The following is a 20,002-nucleotide window of genomic DNA, read 5'->3' as shown; positions in this document are numbered from 1 at the left end:
TGGGTTGTTCATTTTAGCCATTCTGACAGCTGTGAGGTGGTATCTCATTGTGGTTTTGATTTGTATTTGCCTGATGATGGGTGATGTTGAGCATTTTCTCATGTGTCTGTTAGCCACCTGGATGTCTTCTTTGGAAAAGTGTCTAGTCATGTCTTTTTGCCCATTTATTCACTGGATTTTTGTTTTTTGGGTGTGGAGTTTGAAAAGTTCTTTACAGATTTTGGATACTAACCCTTCATCTGATATGTCATTTGCAAATATCCTGTCCCATTCCATCGGTTGCCTTTTAGTTTTGCTGATTGTTTCCTTCGCTGTGCAGAAGGCTTTTATCTTAATGAGGTCCCTCCTGATAGTTCATTTCTGCTTTTGTTTCCTTGTCTCTGGAGACATGTCAAGTAACACTTTGCTGTGGCTGAGGTCAAAGAGGTTGTTGCCTATTTTCTCCTCTCGGATTTTGATGGCTTCCTGCCCTACATTTAGGTCTTTCATCCATTGTGAGTTTAGTTTTGTGTATGATGTTAAGAATGTGGTCTAAGTTGATTCTTCTGCATGTCGCTGTCCAGTTTTCCCAGCACCATCTGCTGAAGAGGCTGTCTTTTTTCCATTGGATTTCCTCCTTTGTCAAAGATTAGTTGGCCAAACATTTGTGGGTCCATTTCTGGGCTCTCTATTCTGTTCCATTGATCTGAGTGTCTGTTTTTGTGCCAGTACCATAGTGTCTTGATGATTACAGATTTATAGTATAGCTTGAAGTCTGGGATGTGATGCCTCCTGCTTTAGTTTTCTTTTTCAAGATTGCTTTGGCTATTCGGGGTCTTTTCTGGTTCCATACAAATTTTAAGATTCTTTGTTCTAGCTCTGTGAAGAATGCTGGTGTTATTCTGATGTGGACTGCATTGAATATGTCGACTGCTTAAAACTCCAGCACTTTCATCTTGCTGGGTTCAGCGTGGGTTCTTGGGCCCGACAGGAATTTATAGCGTGGAGGATCACTGTTGGGCACCTGTCTGTACTCCAGGTACCTTTCCTGCTCTCAATTTTCTGTGATGAGCTCCCTGGGCTCTCCAAAGATTAAATGCTTCATCTCAACACAGATTCTCAAAGACATTTAGGAATCTCCAGATGTCCTCCTCATTGTCATACCTGCCATTCAAGAAGATGACAGCCAGGAGAGGCATGAGAAGCCCATTCTTAGGAAAGCCTCAGCCAGTGTTCACACTTCCATCGTTGGTGAGGTCTAGTTGGCTGGAAAGGGTGTAGGAGTGGCCACTGGGTTTGACTTCCTTCAATTCGAGGCCAAAGACCAGCTCCAAGTGCTCAGAGGTCCTCTTGAGGATCGCAGGGAAGTGCCCCTTATACTTTTTGTTCACAACCTTCAGCAGTGCTGCCTGCATCATGGGCTCCCTCCCTGCATGCTTCCCCAGTAGAAAGTGCATCAACATGCTCACCTTCCTGGTTAGGGAATATTTCCGTGAGTTCTCAGTGGAGAATGGGGCTTCAGAGCAGTTTGAACTTTCTCATCTTGGCTCTTGACACCTTGTTCAGACCTCGTGCATGAAATGACTGCAGAAGTAATGCTGGTGGATAGAGTTCTCTGAGGCTCCTAGGAATGCCAGCAATAAGAAAATCTGAGGGAGCATCCCCAAAACAGGAGAGGAGAAGGGGGACCCTTTTCTGTTGTGGTGGCCTGAGCCCCCTTGAGATCCTCAGGCCTGGTGGCATTTCTCATGTTGATGAACCTCCTCTTCTGATACTGAGGAATGATGACTCTGTGGTCATCAACAGCAGGCAGAACAGTAAGTACTGTGGGCCCCTGGAGGAGGGACAATGAGATGCACCTTCAGCAGGGATATTCCACCTTGGTGTTAAACAAAGCCACTTCTGTAGGTTTTATTGAGGACACTCTCTAACTTATGAGGCTATTGTTCTCCTAGTCAGCCTGTCTCTGAGAACCTACTGGAGACAGAGTGAGCCTTAGGCTATAGCCTGTCAGCCCTTTTACTGACTAGTGTGACAGCATGGCTGGCAGTGGGGCCACATGTTCCAACATGGCAAGGGATCCTCTACGTTTACCTTCAAAATTATCATGATGACTTTCGGTAAAGCTGCAAAACCCTCCTCTCAATTACACTGCAATTGATACCTCAAGGTTCCCTGGGACTCATAAAAAAAAAAAAATAAGTGAGAAAGGCACCTTAGTTAACCACCCTTACCAGGAGGCACTCAGTGCTTATAGCTCTGTGGGAACCTCTTTGTATTGGGCTTGCTAGGTCCTAAATATCCACTCAGGGTCCTCATTTGGACACCACACAGGGCTGTGGACTCCTCCCCCACCCCGCCTTCTGATGACTGGCCACTGGACCTTCAGACCAAGAATCTCTAGATCTGATATAAAAAGTGATGGGAATCCATGAAAGAAATAATTGATAAGCTAGCCTTCAGTATAATTAAAGCTTTTGCCCTGCAAAAAAACATCACGAGAACAAGAAGATGAGCCACATACTGGGAGAAAATGTTTACAAAAAAAAATACCGATGAATGCTGTTATCCAAAATAAACAAAGAACACTTAAAACTCAAGAAGAAAACCAACAACCCAATCAAAAAACGGGCAAAATATATGAACAGATACCTCATCAAGGAAGATATGTAGATGGCAAATAATCATATGAAAACATGATTAGCATCATCTGTCATTAGAAAGTGGCACATTAAAATAAAAATGAGGGGCGCCTCAGTGTCTGAGTTGGTTAAACGTCTGACTCTTGATTTCAGCTCAGGTCATGATCTCATGGGTTCATGACTTTGAGCCCCACATCCAGCTCTGCTCTGACAGTGCCGAGCTTGCTTGGGATTCTCTCTCTCTCCCTCACTCTCTCCTCTTCCCCTGTTTGCACAATCGCTTTCTCTCTCTCTCTCTCAAAATAAATAAACTTGAAAAAATAGAAATGAATTGCCACTGCATGCCTTTGAGAGTGGCCAAAATTCAAAGCACTGACAACAGCAAATGCTGGTGAGGATATGGAGCAAGAAGAACTCTCATTCACTGTTGGTGGGGATGCAAAATGGCACAGCCACTCTGCAAGACGGTTTGGAAATTTCTTACTGCACCAAACGTATCTACACTGTTGGTGGGAATGTAAATTGGTACAGCCACTTGGAAAACAGTATGGAGGTTCACCAAAAAATTAAAAATAGAACTACCATATGATTCAGCAATCCTACTTCTGGTCATATATCCAAAGGGACTGAAATGAGGATTTTGAAGATATATCTGCACTCCTATGTTCATTGCAGTGTTACTCACAACAGCTAGGATATAGAAACAGTCTAAATGTCTATTGATGGACAAATGGATAAAGAAAATATGAAACATACATACAAAGAAATATCATTCACCCTTAGAAAGGAGGAAACCTTGCCAGTTGCAACGGTATAGATGAACCTGGAGGGCATTATGCTAAATGAAATAAGGCTGACACAAAAGGACAGATACCACTTATATGAGGAATCTAAAATAGACTGACAGAAGCAGAGAGTGGAATGGTGCTTGCCAGGGTCTGGGAGAAGGGTGAAATGGGGAAATATTAATCAAAGGTTACAAAGTTTCAGTTATAGAAGATACATAAATCCTAGAGATCTACTGGACAGCATAGAGCCTATAGTTAACAATACTGCATTGTACACTTAAAATTTAGCTAAGAGGATAGATCTTGTAAGGACTGTTCTTAGAATACATAAATAAATAAGGTGGGAGGAAACCTTTGTAGGTGATGGATATTTTTATAACAAATTGTGGAGGCACTTTCATGAGTACGTACTTATCTGCAAATTCATCAATTGGTACACATTAAATTTGCACAGCTTTTTGTCTATCATACCTCAAGAGTGTTCCTCTAAATAAAACAACAACTAAACATACTACACCACCTAGCAATCATGCTTCTTGGTATTTACCCAAATGAGTTGAAAGCTTACATCCTCAAAAAAAACCAAAAACAAAACCTGCACATGGATGTTTATAGCAGCATTATTCATAGTTGCCAAAACTTGAAAGCAACCAAGACGTCTTTCAGCAGATAAATGGATAAACTATGGTACATCCCAACAATGGAATACAAGCATACCTTGTTTTATTGTGCTTCACTTTACTGCACTTTGCACATATTGCATTTATTAAATTGAAGGTTTGTGGCAAGCCTGTACCGAGCAATTCTCTTGGCACCATTTTTCCAAAAGCATGTGCTCACTTTGTTATCTCTGTGCCACATTTTGGTAAAACTTGCAGTATCTCAAACTTTTTCATTGTTATTTGTTACCGTGATCTGTGATCAGTGATGTCACTCTTGCAATTGTTTTGGGGCGCCACAAATCACACCCATATATGAGGGTGAATTTAGTTGATAACTGATTGCTCCGCTGACCGGCCATTCCCCATACGTTTCCCTCTCCTCAGGCCTCCTTATTGCCTAAGGCACAAAGATGTTGAAATTTGGCCAATTAATAACCAACCCTACTCTGGCCTCTCAACATTCAAGTGATAGGAAGAGTCATACATCTCCCACTTTAAATCAAACGCTAGAAATGATTAATTAAGCTTAGTGAGGAAGGCGTGTCCAAAGTCGAGAAAGCCAAAAGCTAGGCCTCTTGCACTGAAGTTATCTAGGTTGTGAATGCAAAGTAAAAGTTCTTGAAAGAAATTCAAAGTGCTATTCCAGTGAGCACACAAATGATAAGAAAGCACAACAGCCTTCTTGTGGATATGGAGAAAGTTCGAGTGGTCCGGATAGAAGATCAAAACCAGCCCCGACATTCTTTTAAGCCAAAGCCTAATCCAGAGCTTTAGGCTCTCTCAATTCTGTGAAGGCTGAGAGAGGTGAGGCAGCCACGTAAGCAAAGTGTGAAGCCGGCAGAGGTTGGTTCATGAGGTTTAAGGAGAAAGTTCTTCCCGTAACATGAGCACGCGAGGTGAAGCGGCACGTGCTGATGGAGAAGCTGCGGCACGTTACCCAGAAGATCTAGCTAAGAGCATTCGTGAAGGTGGCTGCACTAAACAGATTTTCAGTGTAACTAAAACAGCTTGATGCTGCAAGAAGATGCCATGTAGGGCTTTCATAACTAGATAGGAGAAGTCAATGCCCAGCTTCAAAGCTTCAAAGGACAGGCTGACTCTCTTGTTAGGGGTTAATGCAGTTGGAGACTTAAAGTTGAAGCCAAAGCTCATTTACCAAATGAGTGGAGAGAACTGGAATTAGCAAGAGAACTAGAATTATGATTGGAGCCTAAAGATGGGACTGCACTGATGCAATCTCATAATAAAAGAGATGAGGAGTTTAATGGATGAGAAGTTGCTTCTAATGGATGAGCAAAAAAAAAAAAAAAAAGGTAGTTTCTTGAGCTAAAAACTATTCTTGGTGAAAACGCTTGAAAGATTGTTGAAATGACAACAAAGGATTTAGAATATTACATAAACCTAGCTGATAAATCAGCAGCAGAGTCTGAGACGATTGACTCCAATGTGAAAGAAGTTCTGGGGTGGGTAAAAAAAACTATCAAACAGCATCACACGCTATGGAGAAATTATCTGTGTGAGGAAGAGTCGATCAAGGTGGCGAACTTCAGTATTGCCCTATTTTAAGAAATTGCCGCAGCCACCCCAACCTTCAGTAACCACCACCTTGATCAGTCGGCAGCCCTCAACATCAAGGCAAGGCCCTCCACCAGCAAAGAGATGATTTTCTGAAAGCTCAGACGATGGCTAACACTTTTTTAGCAATGAAGCATTTTAAAATTAACGTATGCATGTTGTTTTTTGTTTACACATAATACTATAGCACACTTAATAGACTACGGTAGAGTATAAACATAACCTTTATATGCACCGGGAAACCAGAACATTCATTTGACTCACTTTATTGCGATACTCACTCTATTGCTGTGGTCTGGAACCAAACCCGCGTATCACTGAGGTATGTCTGTATTGTTCGGTGTGAAAAGAAATGAGTTAATCAAGCCACAGAAAGACAGGGAAAAACTTTAGATGCGTAGTACTCGGTGAAAGAAGCCAATCTGAAAAGGCTACATATAGCATGATTCCAACTGTAGAACATTCTAGAAAAGGCAAAACTGCTGGAAAAGTCATAAGATCAGTGGTTGCCAAGGGTTACGGGTGGGGGAGGGAGGGATGATCGGGACAGAACGTACAACAGCAAGACTAAAGCCTGATGTAACTATGGGCTTTGCCGAGCTAATGACGTGGTGGTGCAAGTTCACAGGTTGCGCCACAGGTAGCGCTCTGGGGCAGGACGCGGAAAGTAGGGGAGGCGGTGTGAGTCAGGAAGAGGGTACCTGGGAGTTCTCTGTACTTTCTGCTCAGTTTTGCTGTGAATGTAAAATTGCTCTAGAAAATGAGGTCGCTGTTTGAAAAATAAGTGATGTTGGGGGCGCTCAGGTTCACACCCTGCCCTGGGGATTTAAGTCTCGAGTGCAAGGGCAGGGCCACCCGGTTTGTTTTCCCGTTTTCAGGGATGGGTGGTCCATCCGTTCTCACTCAGTTTCCTTGACCTGACTCCTGGCAGGGCCCGAGGTTCCTCTCTTTCTTGATCTGAGGGCATTTCCTCAGAGGAAGGCTTATACCTTATTTGGCCAAATGTGCCATGGTGTCCCGCAGGTGACGGCTATGGCAGGCACCTATGATATGGTGCCCCCACTCAGGTTTCGAAGTCACTGTCCTAAATCTGCCTTATGTGATGTCCCAAGACTCCTCTCTCTGCTGACCTGGGACCTCCCAACTTTTCTATTAGCCCTGAGAAGGATAGGAAGCCATCTCTGACTGACAATTATGCCTGGATCTCTCATGACAGTAGGAAGGATTCTGTGAGGTCTCCACTGATACACAGTGGTCCCTGACCTCTTCAGGATACTGGCCTTCCTCCTGGCACACCTTGGGAATCCTACCTCTCCTGACCGGAGTCAACCAAGCTCAGGCCGAGCTCTTCACCTTCTCGGCCTGTTACGTGGAAACCAGTTTCAGCCACGTCCTTCCAAGGCTGTTCGGGGACCCTGAGGGCTGACAGCAGGGGACAGGCATCTATGGGCCACACTGTTCTGGGTGGGTGCTTGTGTCATTCCTCATTCAGGGTCCTCAATCTCATACGTGTCAGCGACTCTAGTGACCTGAGGCCACCCTCCTACAGCAGGACTCACCTGTCCTTGGGAACCCTGAGGACTAAGTGAGGGGATGCTCACGCTTGGCCTAGCAGGAGCATCCCCTCACGTACGGCTCCTGTTTCTTGACGCAAGGCTTCCTGTGAAAGGTCACATCCCTGCAAACTCTGGACTATTTCCCTATAGCAAATCGTTCAGAGATTGGGTCCGTGTCCCAGGAGTGATGCGAGGTAGGAAGCGATAGCACAAGGCAGAGACCCCAGAACAGATGTGCTGTCAAAGAAAAAAAAAATACTTTAATCCACTTCTTGAGCAATCACACTTAGCGTTTTATGTATTTATGTAAGTTCTGTTTGAATGAATGTAACTTTCTTTATGGGACGGGTCGTCCAAAATGATTTTGTGAGCTCCTGATCTTCGAGGCTGACTTTGAATATATAGATGATCCTATTGCCACTGAATATTATCTCTTTCTCTCCCTTATTCACACTTCTCAATTATTTTGATATGGTAATTGCTATGGTTATGTATTCCACTCCAGTGTCTTGGGCAAAAAGAGTCCTTTTTAGTACCTGAGATACTTTCTGTAGTAGTGAGAAAAAAGGGGAGTTAAGGACCACGACATCAGCCTCAGGTGCAGAGCAGTGGAAGTGTGGGCAGAAGACTAATTCAGGCCAAGGGTCTAGTTCCAACCCTGTCACTTAGCAGCCACGTGAAATTGGGCAGTGATACCAGACTCTGTGAGGCTGTCTTTTCATCTGTGAAATGGGTTTGATGAGCTCTGTTTGGGGACTGGTAGGATGTCCATGATGCATGTAAAGTGCATGGCACATTGTGTGGCCTGTGTTGAGCTTTAAAGGATGCCAGTTCTTACTAGGATTAATTGGTCCCCTGGAGTTTCAACCCATTACAATGATCTCAATTAAATCATTTTTAATTCAGGGGATGTCAGAAACCATGCAGTGCTCCAGAACAAAGACAACTCTATCATACAAAATTGTGCTTGGCAAGGAACACTAAGTAGTATCTCTCCCATTAAAGTATGTCATTCAATGTTGGCATAAGGTAGACTTCCTTAGTAGATGCAACACAGAGCTCCTAGAATGTGTTTCAAGGCCCCAAAACTTACCTTCCTCTCAGCTGCCATTTGTTTGTTTGATTGCTTATTTATTTATTTACTTATTTATTTAGAGACAGAGACCGTGCAAGTGGGGAAGGGGCAGAGAGCGAGCGAGAGTGAGAGAATCCCAAGCAGGCTCTGCACTGTCAGTGCAAAGCGCGTCGCGGGGCTTGAACCCACAAAACTGTGAGACCATGACCTGAGCCGAAACCAAGAGTTGGACGCTTAACGGACTGAGCCACCCAGGCGCCCCTCAGCCACCCTTCTTCCTAAACCACCCTGGCTTTCATTCTTTCACCCGCCAACAAAAATCTAGACCTTGCCTGGAGTTTGCCAAATGCCATACAAGGTGACCTAATGTGGATGATGCTTTAGTGGTGTGTGCTTTGGCTCCCCCAACCCAGGGCAACGCGTGCCAGTCCAGGGGATTCTGGGCACCCATGACAAGAGAGCATGCTCTTATTTCGCAGAAACTCTGTGGACATGTTGTAAATAAAACCTCCAATCTGCACACTGCGTTCACCTGCACTGGCAGAAGAGCACAGGACGCACTTGATCCCTGCTTGGGGTGATTTCCCTCTGCTTTCTGCACAATCCCAAAGTAAGTGTTAAGGGCAGTTTGCCATTCTGGGCTTAGTCTTTCAATTCTGAAGCCCGCCACGGGAGGGTCTGGGCCCAGCTCCCTGTGATCACAGCCTCCTGGAGCCCCCCATGCAGCTAACTTAGAATTACCTCCCCCTGAGGGAACTGCAGTCTCTGAAGACCCAGCACTGCCCTGCTTCAGGCACTGACACTTAACTCCTCTCATCTGGAACCACCTCTCTCCTGTTTTCTCCTGTCTTGTCATGTGTCCTTCTGGTCTGAGAGTGCAGATCACCATTCTTCCTTATATGACAGATGCTTCTCGCCTCTGTGGTTTCATGGTCAGTGTCTTGATCTTTCTGTCAGCTCTCCCAGGGCTAACATGAAGCCTTCTAAGAGCGTACGCTCCATCAATGTTTGGGGAATAAACGAGCCTGTGAGCAGTGAGTCTAATTCATTAAAATGTGATGCTACATTCTTCCATTAGTCAAACACGTGCTGTTATTTAGAATGTTACAAAATACAGAGTGAAAGGAATTAGGAAACCAAATACAGACCATCGTACTCTTCTCCTCCACTTCTTGACTCCATATATTTCACGGCTTAAGTCCTTTTACATTTTCAAGGAAATGCATATTTCAATGCCATGCTACTTTGTACCAGAACACTAAATAAGATGGGCAATTTCCCAGTTTGTTTTATGAAACAGCAACACTCTCACTTTTAAACTGATAACAAGTGAGGCCAAAATAATCCATAAATTTACACTATAAGGCTAGGTAAGATTTCATTTCAAAATAGCAACATTTGAAAAGTAGCAAAAACTCAAACTGCTGATAAATCTCCAAATTACCCATACAGAACAGGAGCACCAAGGATTACGTGCTGTTCCCTCAGTCACATCCAGGCCTCCACTACTTAGAACACTGACTGCTCTCTTCAGTCACAACGTGAAGGATCGGGCTCGACCTCACTAGGTGTGGGAGGAGCTGCTGGACGTGCCCCGGAACATGCACTGGCCGTAGCATCGGTCTCAGCCTGGAGTGTGACTGTGGCTTCGGCTCTTCCTTGCTCATCTCTCAAAGCCTCTTCATACCAAGGGTGGAAGGCGCTTGGGACCGTTTGGTTAATCTTGGCCCAAAACTCGAGCACTCTCATCTTGTTGGTCTCGGCGTGGGCTCTGGGGCCCCACAGGAACTCATAGCGCGGAGGGTCGCTGTTGGGCACCTGCCGGTACTCCAGGTACTTGAGCTTCACCAAATCTTGGGTGATGAGCTTCTTGGGCTCCCCAAATATGAAGTGCCTCTTCCCCGCATAGACTTTCATTTTATTCAGGAACTCCCAGATCTTCTCTTCGGCGGCACAGTTGCCCTTCAGGAAGATCACGCCCAGGAGATTCATCAGGAGGCCGGTCTTGGGAAAACCCCAGCCACGGTTTATAGTCCCGTTGTTGGGGAGGTTCATTTTGCTGACAAGGACATAGGAATGCTTGGTAGGATCGACTTCTTTTAAGTCAACACCAAAAACCACTTCCAAGCTGAAAGAGGCTCTTTTGAGGATCTCAACGAAGCGATGTTTATGCTTTTTATTGATGAACTTCAGCATATCAGCTTTCATAACGGGCCTTTTCATTCTGCTCATGTGCAACAGGAACTGTACCAAAACACTCGCTGTTTTGCTTACAGGGTCCCCCTGAGACCGCACAATGGAGAGTGGGGACTGGACGGAACTTTGCTTTTTCTCGACTTGGTGGTCGGCTCCTTTGTATGATCTTGTGTGAGAAACACCTGCAGACTTCGTGGTGGCGGACAGGGCCCTCTGAGACCTCTTGGGAGCGCTACGTGACCTGGCAGCAGGATTTCTCTGAGTAAGAACTTCAAAGGGAGGAGAGGCCGAGGAAGGGAATGCTTGTTCCGTGGCCGCGGGGGCCTGAACACCCCTCTGAGGCTGGCTCCCACCTTGGGCTTGGTGGCGCTTCTCACCGGTGCAGAGCTTACTCTTCTGTGCCCGAGGCATGATGACTGTGGTCAGGGACAGCAGGTGATCTGGGCATGAGAGAAGAGAGGATGAGAAGGAGCACCTTCAGCCGGGAGAGACCACCTTGGCTTTAACCAAGGCTGCCTCTCAGGTTCTGTGAGGGCACTGCCCTAGGAAACCAACCACAGGGCTCCTGTTACAACCAACCTGTCCTCTGAGAACCACGTGGAAGTAATTAAAGTGAGCCTCAGGCTGCAGCCTGCCAGCCCTGCTTGGTGCTTACTGGGGCTGAGAGCGGTGCCGGGTAGGCCGAGTCCTTGCGGAATCTCCTCTGGTCTGGAGAATGGGGATCCTCCCAGTTCACATTCAGGACCGTGATAACGGCTTCGGGCAGGGCCGGGCCCCCCTCCTCGGTGCTGCTCTAAATTGGCATCTCAAACCCAGGTCCTCATCGTCTTGAGACCCCTCAAGGGGAACTAAAGGGGCATCTCAGCCCACTACTGTGACCCACTGCTGACAGTTCTGAGGGAATCTGCTCTGGGGTCATTGGGGTCCTCAGTCCGCATTCACTTTCCTCACCTTGGCTCTAGGTAGGGCCTGGGACACCTTCTTCTGCTGATCTGATGTTTCTCCCCTCAAACAAAGGCTCTCACCAACCTGATGACATAAGAAATAAAGTTGGGTTCACATACATTTGACTTCCACACATGGGCTCCTCAGTGCTACAAGCAAGGGGGGCTCTCTATTGTCTCTTTTTTGGGGGGGTTAAGTGGAACCATCACTCTTTATTCCTCACTCTGACTCCTGTGGAGCCCTGGGTCTCCTCCCTCTGCAGAACTGAGGCCAATAAGTCCAACATGCTCACCTCTCTGGGACTCTCCAGACAGAAATGAGGCGGGGGGGGGGGGGGGGGCGGGTTCCTCAGCCTAACAAATATTCAGGGTTTCCCCAGGGCTGAGGGAAGGGCCAGAATTTTTATTTCATTTCATTTTATTTATTTTATTTTGTTTTATTAAATGTACATCCAAGTTAGTTACCATATAGTGTAATAATAATTTCAGGAATATAATTTAGTGATTCATCAGTTACATACAATACCCAGTGCTCACCCCAGCAAGTGCCCTCCTTAATTCCATCACCCATTTAGCCACTCGCCCCACCCACTTCCCCTCCAGCAACCCTCAGTTTGTTCTCTGTATTTAAGAGTCTCTTATGGTTTGTCTCCATGTTTTTATATTTTCGCTTCCTTTCTCTTACTTTCATCTGTTTTGTATCTTAAATTCCACATGAGTGAAATCACATGATATTTGTCTTTCTCTGACTCATTTCACTTAGCATAATACTCTCTAGTTCCATCCATGTCGTTGCAAATGGCCAGATTACATTCTTTTTTATCAGAGAAGGGCCAGAATTTGTGAGACCCCCTTTTTAGAGTTGGTGTTCCCTTTAGCCCTCCCTTAGGTCTCTGACCTTAACTACAGGTTGGATTTAGGCCGCTGGCCGCCAATATGCTGGTAGGACTTAGGCCTCCTGCCTTACAGAAAATCCCTCAATTCCCTGTGCCCCTAGGGGGGAAATTCAGGGACCTCCATATAGGATTACCCTTACCAAGAGCCTTCCAGAAACAAGCTATAGGGATGCTGCTTTCCCTAAATGGGGAGAGGTCCCCTCATTAGCACTCCAGGGCTTCACCTTCACGGCACTTAGGGCCTAGGCCTCCTCCATCTGCAGGACCCAGGCTACTCCCTTAGATGAAGGCCCTCCTTATCTGAGAGTTTCCAGGCAGAAAGTCTGATAGGTCTGCCAGGCCTCCCAGGGCCAAGGGCAGCAGCGGGACCTAGGAGAGCACCCTGTGTTATGGGTCAGGGTGGTCCCCTCAGTCCCCACTCAAGGTCCTCACCTTGGCTCCAGGCCAGTACTGGGACTCCACCCTCAGCTGGCCAGTGGCCTCACCACCCCCACTCCCACTCCCCCACAAATGACCTCACTTCCTGGAAACTCTGGAGAGGACAGAAGGATGAGTCGGAACTGGCCACAACCGTTCAGGGTCCCCAAGGGCTAAAAGCAGGAAAAGAGCTCCATGGGATCCCAGTGTTCTGGAGTCGGTGATCCCTACGTCCTGACTCAGGGTCTTCACTTTGATATCAGGGCCTGGGACTCCTCCCTCTACTAAATTCAGTAACCAAAATCCAAATTTATTTGGCTTTAGCCTTTACTTCTTGGAGCCGAGAGAGAGAGAGAGAGAGAGAGAGAGAGAGAGAGAGAGAGAGAGAGAGAGAGAGAGAGAGAGAGAGAGAGGTGTGTGTGTCCGCATGCGCGCGCTCGCGGTTAGGGGTGGGGGATGGCGGGAGTAGTGGGCGGGGCGGCGGTAGTCAGAGCCTACCAAATAAAACTGCCCCTGCCTGGAGCCTCCCAGAACCAAAGCAGGCGTACCGGTTTCTATCGCCATCTCTACCGGGAAAAGATCCCCTCATTAGCTACTCAGGACCCTCCTCTTGACTCTACTTAGGGCCTAGGTTTCCTTGATCACCAGAACCAGGGCTACTATCTTAGGCCGACGCCTTCCTCCCTGAGACTTTCCAGACAAAACTCGGCCTAACGGTCCTGTCAGGACATTCCATTTCAGACCCCAGGGGCAGTACTTTGTGGCGCCACCTTTGTTACAGGAAGCGGGGGGGGGGGGGGGGGGGGGAGGGGGGGCGGTGTGGTCCCTTCATTTTACATTCAGGTCCTCACCTTGACTTCAAAGAACTCCTGGGAAGTAATCTTCCGTTCCTTGGCAGAATAAATGCTGCGAACACTGGGCGAGGTCCGCGGTTCCAAAGCGGAAGTTCAGATACATCATATCCAGCCATGGCCACGTGGGGTTCTGAGGGCTGACAGCAAGGACATGGTTCCATCCGATCGCAGTGTTCTGAAGTCAGTGGTCTTTAGGTTGTCATTCAGTGTCCTCACCTTGGTGTTTATTCCTCCCCCTACTGACCCAAGTCTGCCAGCCCCCAAAGCGAACCCTCACCTTTCCGAGTCCCTGGCGAGGAGTCAGGATGCCCCGTTTCTGACTACCTCTGCCTGGGGCCCCATAGGCTTGAAAAGAGGGCAGGACTCTGTGAGCCTCCCTCACTCCGGTTACGGCCAAGACGTCTCCCTCTGCAGAACTGGGGCCTGCACCCTGTTAGACAAGGCTCTCATCCTGAGACTCATCAGGCAGAAATGAGGCTTCTCAGGCTCATAGCTCCACCTGAGGCCTCTCCACGGTTAAGATGGGTGCAGGGGTTTGTAAAGCTCCCTCATTTGTGGGTCTAGTGATGTCCTCTTTGCTCACTCAGGGACCTGACATTGCTCCTGTTCAATCGTGTGACTCCATCTTCCCTGACATGAGGTTACTCTGCTCAGATCAAGGACTGCTCCTTCTTGAGACCTCCCAGGTGGAAGAGTGAGCCACACTAGGCCAAGGATGTTTGGGTCCTGAGAGGCATACAGCAGATTTGAGTCTCTGTGGAATACCACTGCTCTGGGGTCAGTGGTCTCTACATTCATCATCTAGGGTCCTCAACTTGATATCTATCGATACAACCCAGGAGCCTCCCTCTACTGAAGTGTGGCCCCTTTCTTAGGCTAAGCCTTTGACCTTGCTAAGAAATATGAGGAGTGAAAGAAGAATGTCCACCCTGATTGCCCTGCCTGGGCATTCTAGGCCTCACAGCTGGTTTGGCAGGTCTCTGAAGGACCCCCTATAAAGTAGGGTGGTTATCTCCCCAATCTTCATTAATGGGGGTGCTGTATAACTAAAGGATTCCTGGGAAACTCCACATCCATGCAAACTTGAGCAGTGTCCCTAATGCAAACTTTGCAGGTTCCAGTGCCTGACTTCATGTTAAATGGGGAAACTGCAACATAAGGCAGGGGATTCAGGACAGAGATGGGGTGTCAAAGAAAAATGACACTGATCTATCCCTCTTCACAGTAGTCAGAGTGAGCCTCTTATGTGATTTGTTTTAAATGATTTACTTCCTAATGGGAAGGAGCCGTCCAGGATGGTTTTGTGATTCCACAATCTTGAGGTCATTTGACAATGCATATGTAGATAATCATACTGTCACTGGACATTTTCTGCTTCTCCTCTTTGTTCATGCCTTTGATTTACTGTGGTATTCTTAACTGCTTTGGTTATGTATTCCAATCCAGTTCTTTGGACACAGAATCCTTATTTTTACCCCCTGAGAGACATTTTGGAGTATTACGGAACATAACGGTTTGCTTTAGGCAGAGAAGAGTGGAATGATCAGCATGTGTTCTAGATGAATTCAGACCAGGAGTCTAGTCCCAGCCCTGTCACTTAGTAGCCCTGTGAACTTGAGCGCATTACCAAACTCTACACAAAGAACTCACAACCAAAATGCTGCTTAGCAACGCTAGTTAGGTAATGTATCCTCATTCAAAGTTATAATATACAGTGTGTTTGTGGGAGAGTCTTTCCCCGTTGGATACAACTCAAAGTTCTCAAAATTTTTGTCCATGACCAATATTTTCCCTAACTTCCAGCTACCCTTCAATCTAAATCACCATTATTTTCACTCATTTAACCATCAGCAAAAATCTAGACCTTGCCTAGAATTTGCCATATTACATGCAAGATGAAGTAACTGAGTAAAAGAGACCCTTTTAATAGAGTGGTCTGTGGCTCCCCCAACCCAGAGTGAAAAGTGCAGTCCAGTGGGTTCTGAACACTCCACCTCAAAGAAGTATAATCCTTATTGCTCAGAAACTCCCTGGTGATGTTGTACATAGACCATCTAGTCTGTGCATCGTGTTCAGCTGCCCTGGGCAAGAGCACAGACACCTTTCATTCCTACACCACCTGGAGATTTTCTTTGGTTTAGCCACAATCCCAAAGGCCATGTTAAGGACAAATTTCCATCGCAGGCTTAGTCTTTCATCTCCGAGGCCCTCCATCTGAGGATCTGGCCCCTGCTCACCACTCCCACAGCGTCATCTAGCCCACGAGGCAATCCTACTTAAAGTTATCCCTCACTGAAGGGTTTGCAGTTTCCTAAGGCTCCACACTGCCTGGCCCAAGAACTTTGACACCTGACTGCGTACAACTCAAACCACCTTCCCTCTTCAACCCCCTCCCCCCTTTTTTTTTTACTTGTTCTTTAGGTCACAGTGAATATATCACCATCTCTTTTTACATGATAGCAGCATCCAGACTCTAAAATTCAATGGGCAGGGGACAGAACTTATTGTTGCTGTTTTGAGGGTTTGTTTTAAAAGCATCCCCAGGGGGCACATGGATGGCTCAGTCAGTTAAGTGTCCAACTTCAGCTCAGGTCACGATTTCACAGCTCATGAGTTTGAGCCCTGCATCAGGCTTTCTGCTATCAGTGCAGAGACCGCTTTGGATTCTCTGTCTCCCTCTCTGCCCCTCCCCTACACTTTCTCTCTCTCTCTCTCTCTCTCTCTCAAAAAGACACAAACATTTAAAAACAAAAACAAATAAAAGCATCCCCAGTAATAACCTGAAGGCTTCTAAAGAGCTCATTCTCAATTAATGACTGGAAATAAACAAGAGAGTGAGCTCGTCAACATTTAATTTCTCTTTTAAATACTTGAATAATCTAAAGAAATCCAGGTATATAATTTTACTTTTATAAAAAGAAACAGTAGAAGGAATTAGGCAAACCAAGAATTGACAATCTTTTTCTTATTTATATTTTTTCTCTTATTGATTAAATATTTACAAATTGCCTACTGTATACTAGACACTGCGCTGAGACTACAACTCCAAATAAGACAAAACATCTGCTTCTTCAAAAACTACTATAGTGAGGTATGATTGACATACCAAAAGCTGTACACATGTAATGTATACAAGCTTGGAGATAAGTACACACCTGCGAACTACCATAACAATCTATGCCATAAACATATCCGTGACCTCCAATAGTCTTCTCCTGTCCTCTTTATTATTTTTTAGGAGTACAATAACAATTAACATAACATTTACCCTCTCAGCAGCTTTTTAAATATCCACTATGACATTGTTAACTATAGGCTCTCTGCTATACATTTCTAGGACTTATTCGCCTTATAGAACTCAAACCGTGTACACTTTGACCAACACCTCTCCAATACCTCTCCTCCCAGCATCTGGCAACCACCATACTATTCTGCTTCTATCAGTTTGACTATTTTAGATTCCTTATATAACATGTATCTGTCCTTTTGTGTCTGGCTTATTCCACTTAACATAATGTCTTTCAGGTTCATCTCTGTTGTTGCAAATGGCAAGGTTTCCTTCTTTTTCAGGTTGAATAATATCTCATTGTACGTATATACCATATTTTCTGTATCCATTCATTCATCAATGAACATTTAGGTTGCATCCATGTCTTGGCTATTATGAATAATGCTACAATGAACTGCAAATAGCTCTTCAAGATCCTGATTTCAATTCCTTTTGATATATACACAGAAATAGAATTGCTGGATCATTTGATACCTCTATTTTTAATTTTTTGAGGAACCACCATACTGCTCCATAATGGCTACACCAATTTACATTCCCATCAAGGGTGTAAAAGCAAGGTCTTTCCCAAATACTTGTACTTAATCAGCTTACTCTCTACTTGGGGAGACAGAAAGACAACACACAATTTAATTGGTGTGCTACGAACACAATATGAGAACTACTCTCTTAACAATTTTTAAAAAATCTTTTAAATATAATCTATTGCCAAATTGGCTTACATACAGCACCCAGTGCTCATCCCAATAAGTGCCCCTCCTCCCTGCCCATCACCCACTTTGCCCCTCCCCCATCCCCCATCAACCCTCAGTTTGTTCTCTGTATTTAGGAGTCTCTTATGGTTTGCCTCCCTCCCTCTAACTATTTTTTCCCCCTTCCCCCATGATCTTCTGTAAAGTTTAGCAAGATCCACATATGAGTGAAAATATATGATATCTGTAAGTGTACAAACAATAAAGCATTGTTACATATAGGCACAATGCTTTACAGCAGATCTCTCTCTGGAACCTATTCATCTTGCACAACTGAAACTATACCACTTCAACAACTTCTTATTTTCCCTATTCCCCAACCCCTGGCCACCACCATTCTACTCTGTGTTTCTATGTGTTTGACTATTTTGGATAACTCATACAAATAGAATCATGCAGTATTTATCCTTCTGTGACTGATTTCTTTCATTTAGAATAATGTTCCCCAGATTCATCCATGTTGTCCCATGTAATAGGACTTCCTTCATTTTTAAGGCTAAATAATATTCCATTGTATGTATACACCACATTTTCTTTATCCTTTTATCTACTGATGGACATTTGCGTTGTTTCCGTATCTTTGATATTGTGAATAATGGTGTAATGAACATAGGAGTGCAAGTATCTCTTTAAGATACTGGTTTCATTTCCTTTGGGTATACACTCACAAGTGGGATCGCTGAATCATGCAGTTCTAATTTTACTTTTCTAAGGAAACTCCAAACAGTTTCTCCATAATGGCTCTACCAATTTACATTCCCACCAACAGCACAAGGGCTCCCTTTTCTCCTTACTCTCACCAACACTTGTTATTTTTTGTCTTTTTAATAGTAGCCATCCTAACAAGTATGAAGTGATATCGTGGTTTTGATTTGCATTTCCCTGGGGATTAATGGTGTTGAGCACCTTTCATATACCTATTGGCCATTTGTGTGTCTTCTTCAGAAAAATATTCAAGTTCTTTACTCATTTTTAAAATTCAGTTATTTGTTTGCTATTGAGTTGTATGAATTCCTTATATAATGTGGATATTAGTCCCTTAGATACATGGTTTGCTAATACTTTCTCCCTCTGCACAGACTGCCTTTTCATTTTTCCACTGCTGTATAGATGCCTTTCAGTTTGATGTAGTTCCACTTGCTCACCATTTTTACTTTTCTTGCCTATGTTTCTGTTGTCATATTCAAAAAAATCTTTGCCAAGATGAAGGTCAAGGAGCTTTTCCCCTATGCTTTTTTTTTTCTAGGAGTTTTATGGCTTTCAATCTCATTTTTAAGTCTTTAATCCATTTTTCACTAATTTTTGAGTGTAAGTAACATCTAATTTAATTCTTTTGCATGTGGATATTCAGTTTTTCCAACACCATTTACTGAAGAGACTATCCTTTCCCGATCGTGTATTTTTTGGTGGACTTGTCAAAGATCACTTGACAATTTATGCATGGGTTTATTTCTGGGCTCTATTTTGTTCCATTGGTCTGTGTGTCCGTTTTTTATACTAGTATAACACCGTTATGGTGAATATGGTTTTGCAATATATTTCAAGCTCAAGAAGTGTGATGCCTCCATCTCTGTTCCTCTTTCTCAACATTACTTTAGTATTCAGGGTTTCTTGTGGTTTCAGATGAATTTCCAGGCTTTTTTTCTATTTCTGTGAAAACTTCCATTGGAATTATGATAGGTATTGCACTGAATCTGTAGATCATTTTGACTAGTAAGAATATTTTTAAAAATATTAATTCTTTCAATCAGTGAACATTGGATATTTTTCCTTTTATTTATTATTCTTCAATTTCTTCCATCAATGTCTCACTGTTTTCAGTGTATAGATCTTTCCCCTCCTTGGTTAAATTTATTCCTATTTTATTTTTGACACTTTCATTTATTTTTTTATTTTTAGAGAGTGTGTGTGTGAGTGAGGGAGAGAGGGAGGGAGGGAGGGAGGGAGGGAGGGAGGGAGGGAGGGAGAGGGAAGGAGAGGGAATCTCAAATAGGATCCACACTGCAAGGAGCTCACCGCAGGGCTTGATCCCACAACCCTGGGATCATAACCTGAGCCAAAATCAGGAGTCTGGCCAGTCAACCAACTGAGTCACCCAGGCGTCCCAACTATTTTAAATAGAATTTTCTTAATTATTTTCCAATAGTTTCTTGTTAGTGTGTAGAAACACAACTGATTTTTGTGTGTTGACTTTACATCCTGCAATTGAATACATTTATTAGCTTTAATAGTTTTTTGGGTACATGGGATTTTCACCCTAATCTCCCCTACCCGTAACACAGAGAGGAGTCACAATCTCTCTTAGGGCTAAATTGTACCAACTTGAGGGAGAGGCTGATGCCAGTAAAGTCTAATTACTTTTCTTATCCATTTCAAG

The 20,002-nt window shown here is 44.7% G+C and overlaps 1 protein-coding gene and 1 pseudogene across 2 annotated transcripts in view; both read right to left on the bottom strand.

Annotated features, from left to right (window-relative positions):
* Positions 1 to 837: 837 nt before the first annotated feature.
* LOC102969473 lies at positions 838 to 2,088 on the bottom strand (annotated as a pseudogene).
* A 7,019-nt stretch (positions 2,089 to 9,107) lies between these two features.
* Positions 9,108 to 20,002, bottom strand: part of LOC102963013 (melanoma-associated antigen B3-like) — a 198,767-nt gene continuing 187,872 nt past the window's right edge. The window contains exons 4-6 of one of the 2 annotated variants that reach the window (XM_042975008.1): positions 13,582 to 13,721; positions 11,425 to 11,502; positions 9,108 to 10,913 (exon numbers count right to left, since the gene is read on the bottom strand). In XM_042975008.1, the coding sequence (XP_042830942.1) occupies positions 9,808 to 10,884 (1,077 nt within the window). In that variant the 5' untranslated portion in view covers positions 10,885 to 10,913; positions 11,425 to 11,502; positions 13,582 to 13,721 and the 3' untranslated portion in view covers positions 9,108 to 9,807. The remainder of the gene's footprint in view (positions 10,914 to 11,424; positions 11,503 to 13,581; positions 13,722 to 20,002) is intronic. The other variant, XM_042975009.1, reaches the window with a different exon arrangement.

Source organism: Panthera tigris, chromosome X, assembly GCF_018350195.1.
Source record: "Panthera tigris isolate Pti1 chromosome X, P.tigris_Pti1_mat1.1, whole genome shotgun sequence".
Classification (NCBI taxonomy): domain Eukaryota; kingdom Metazoa; phylum Chordata; class Mammalia; order Carnivora; family Felidae; genus Panthera; species Panthera tigris.
This window is presented reverse-complemented; position numbering and strand designations above follow the sequence as displayed.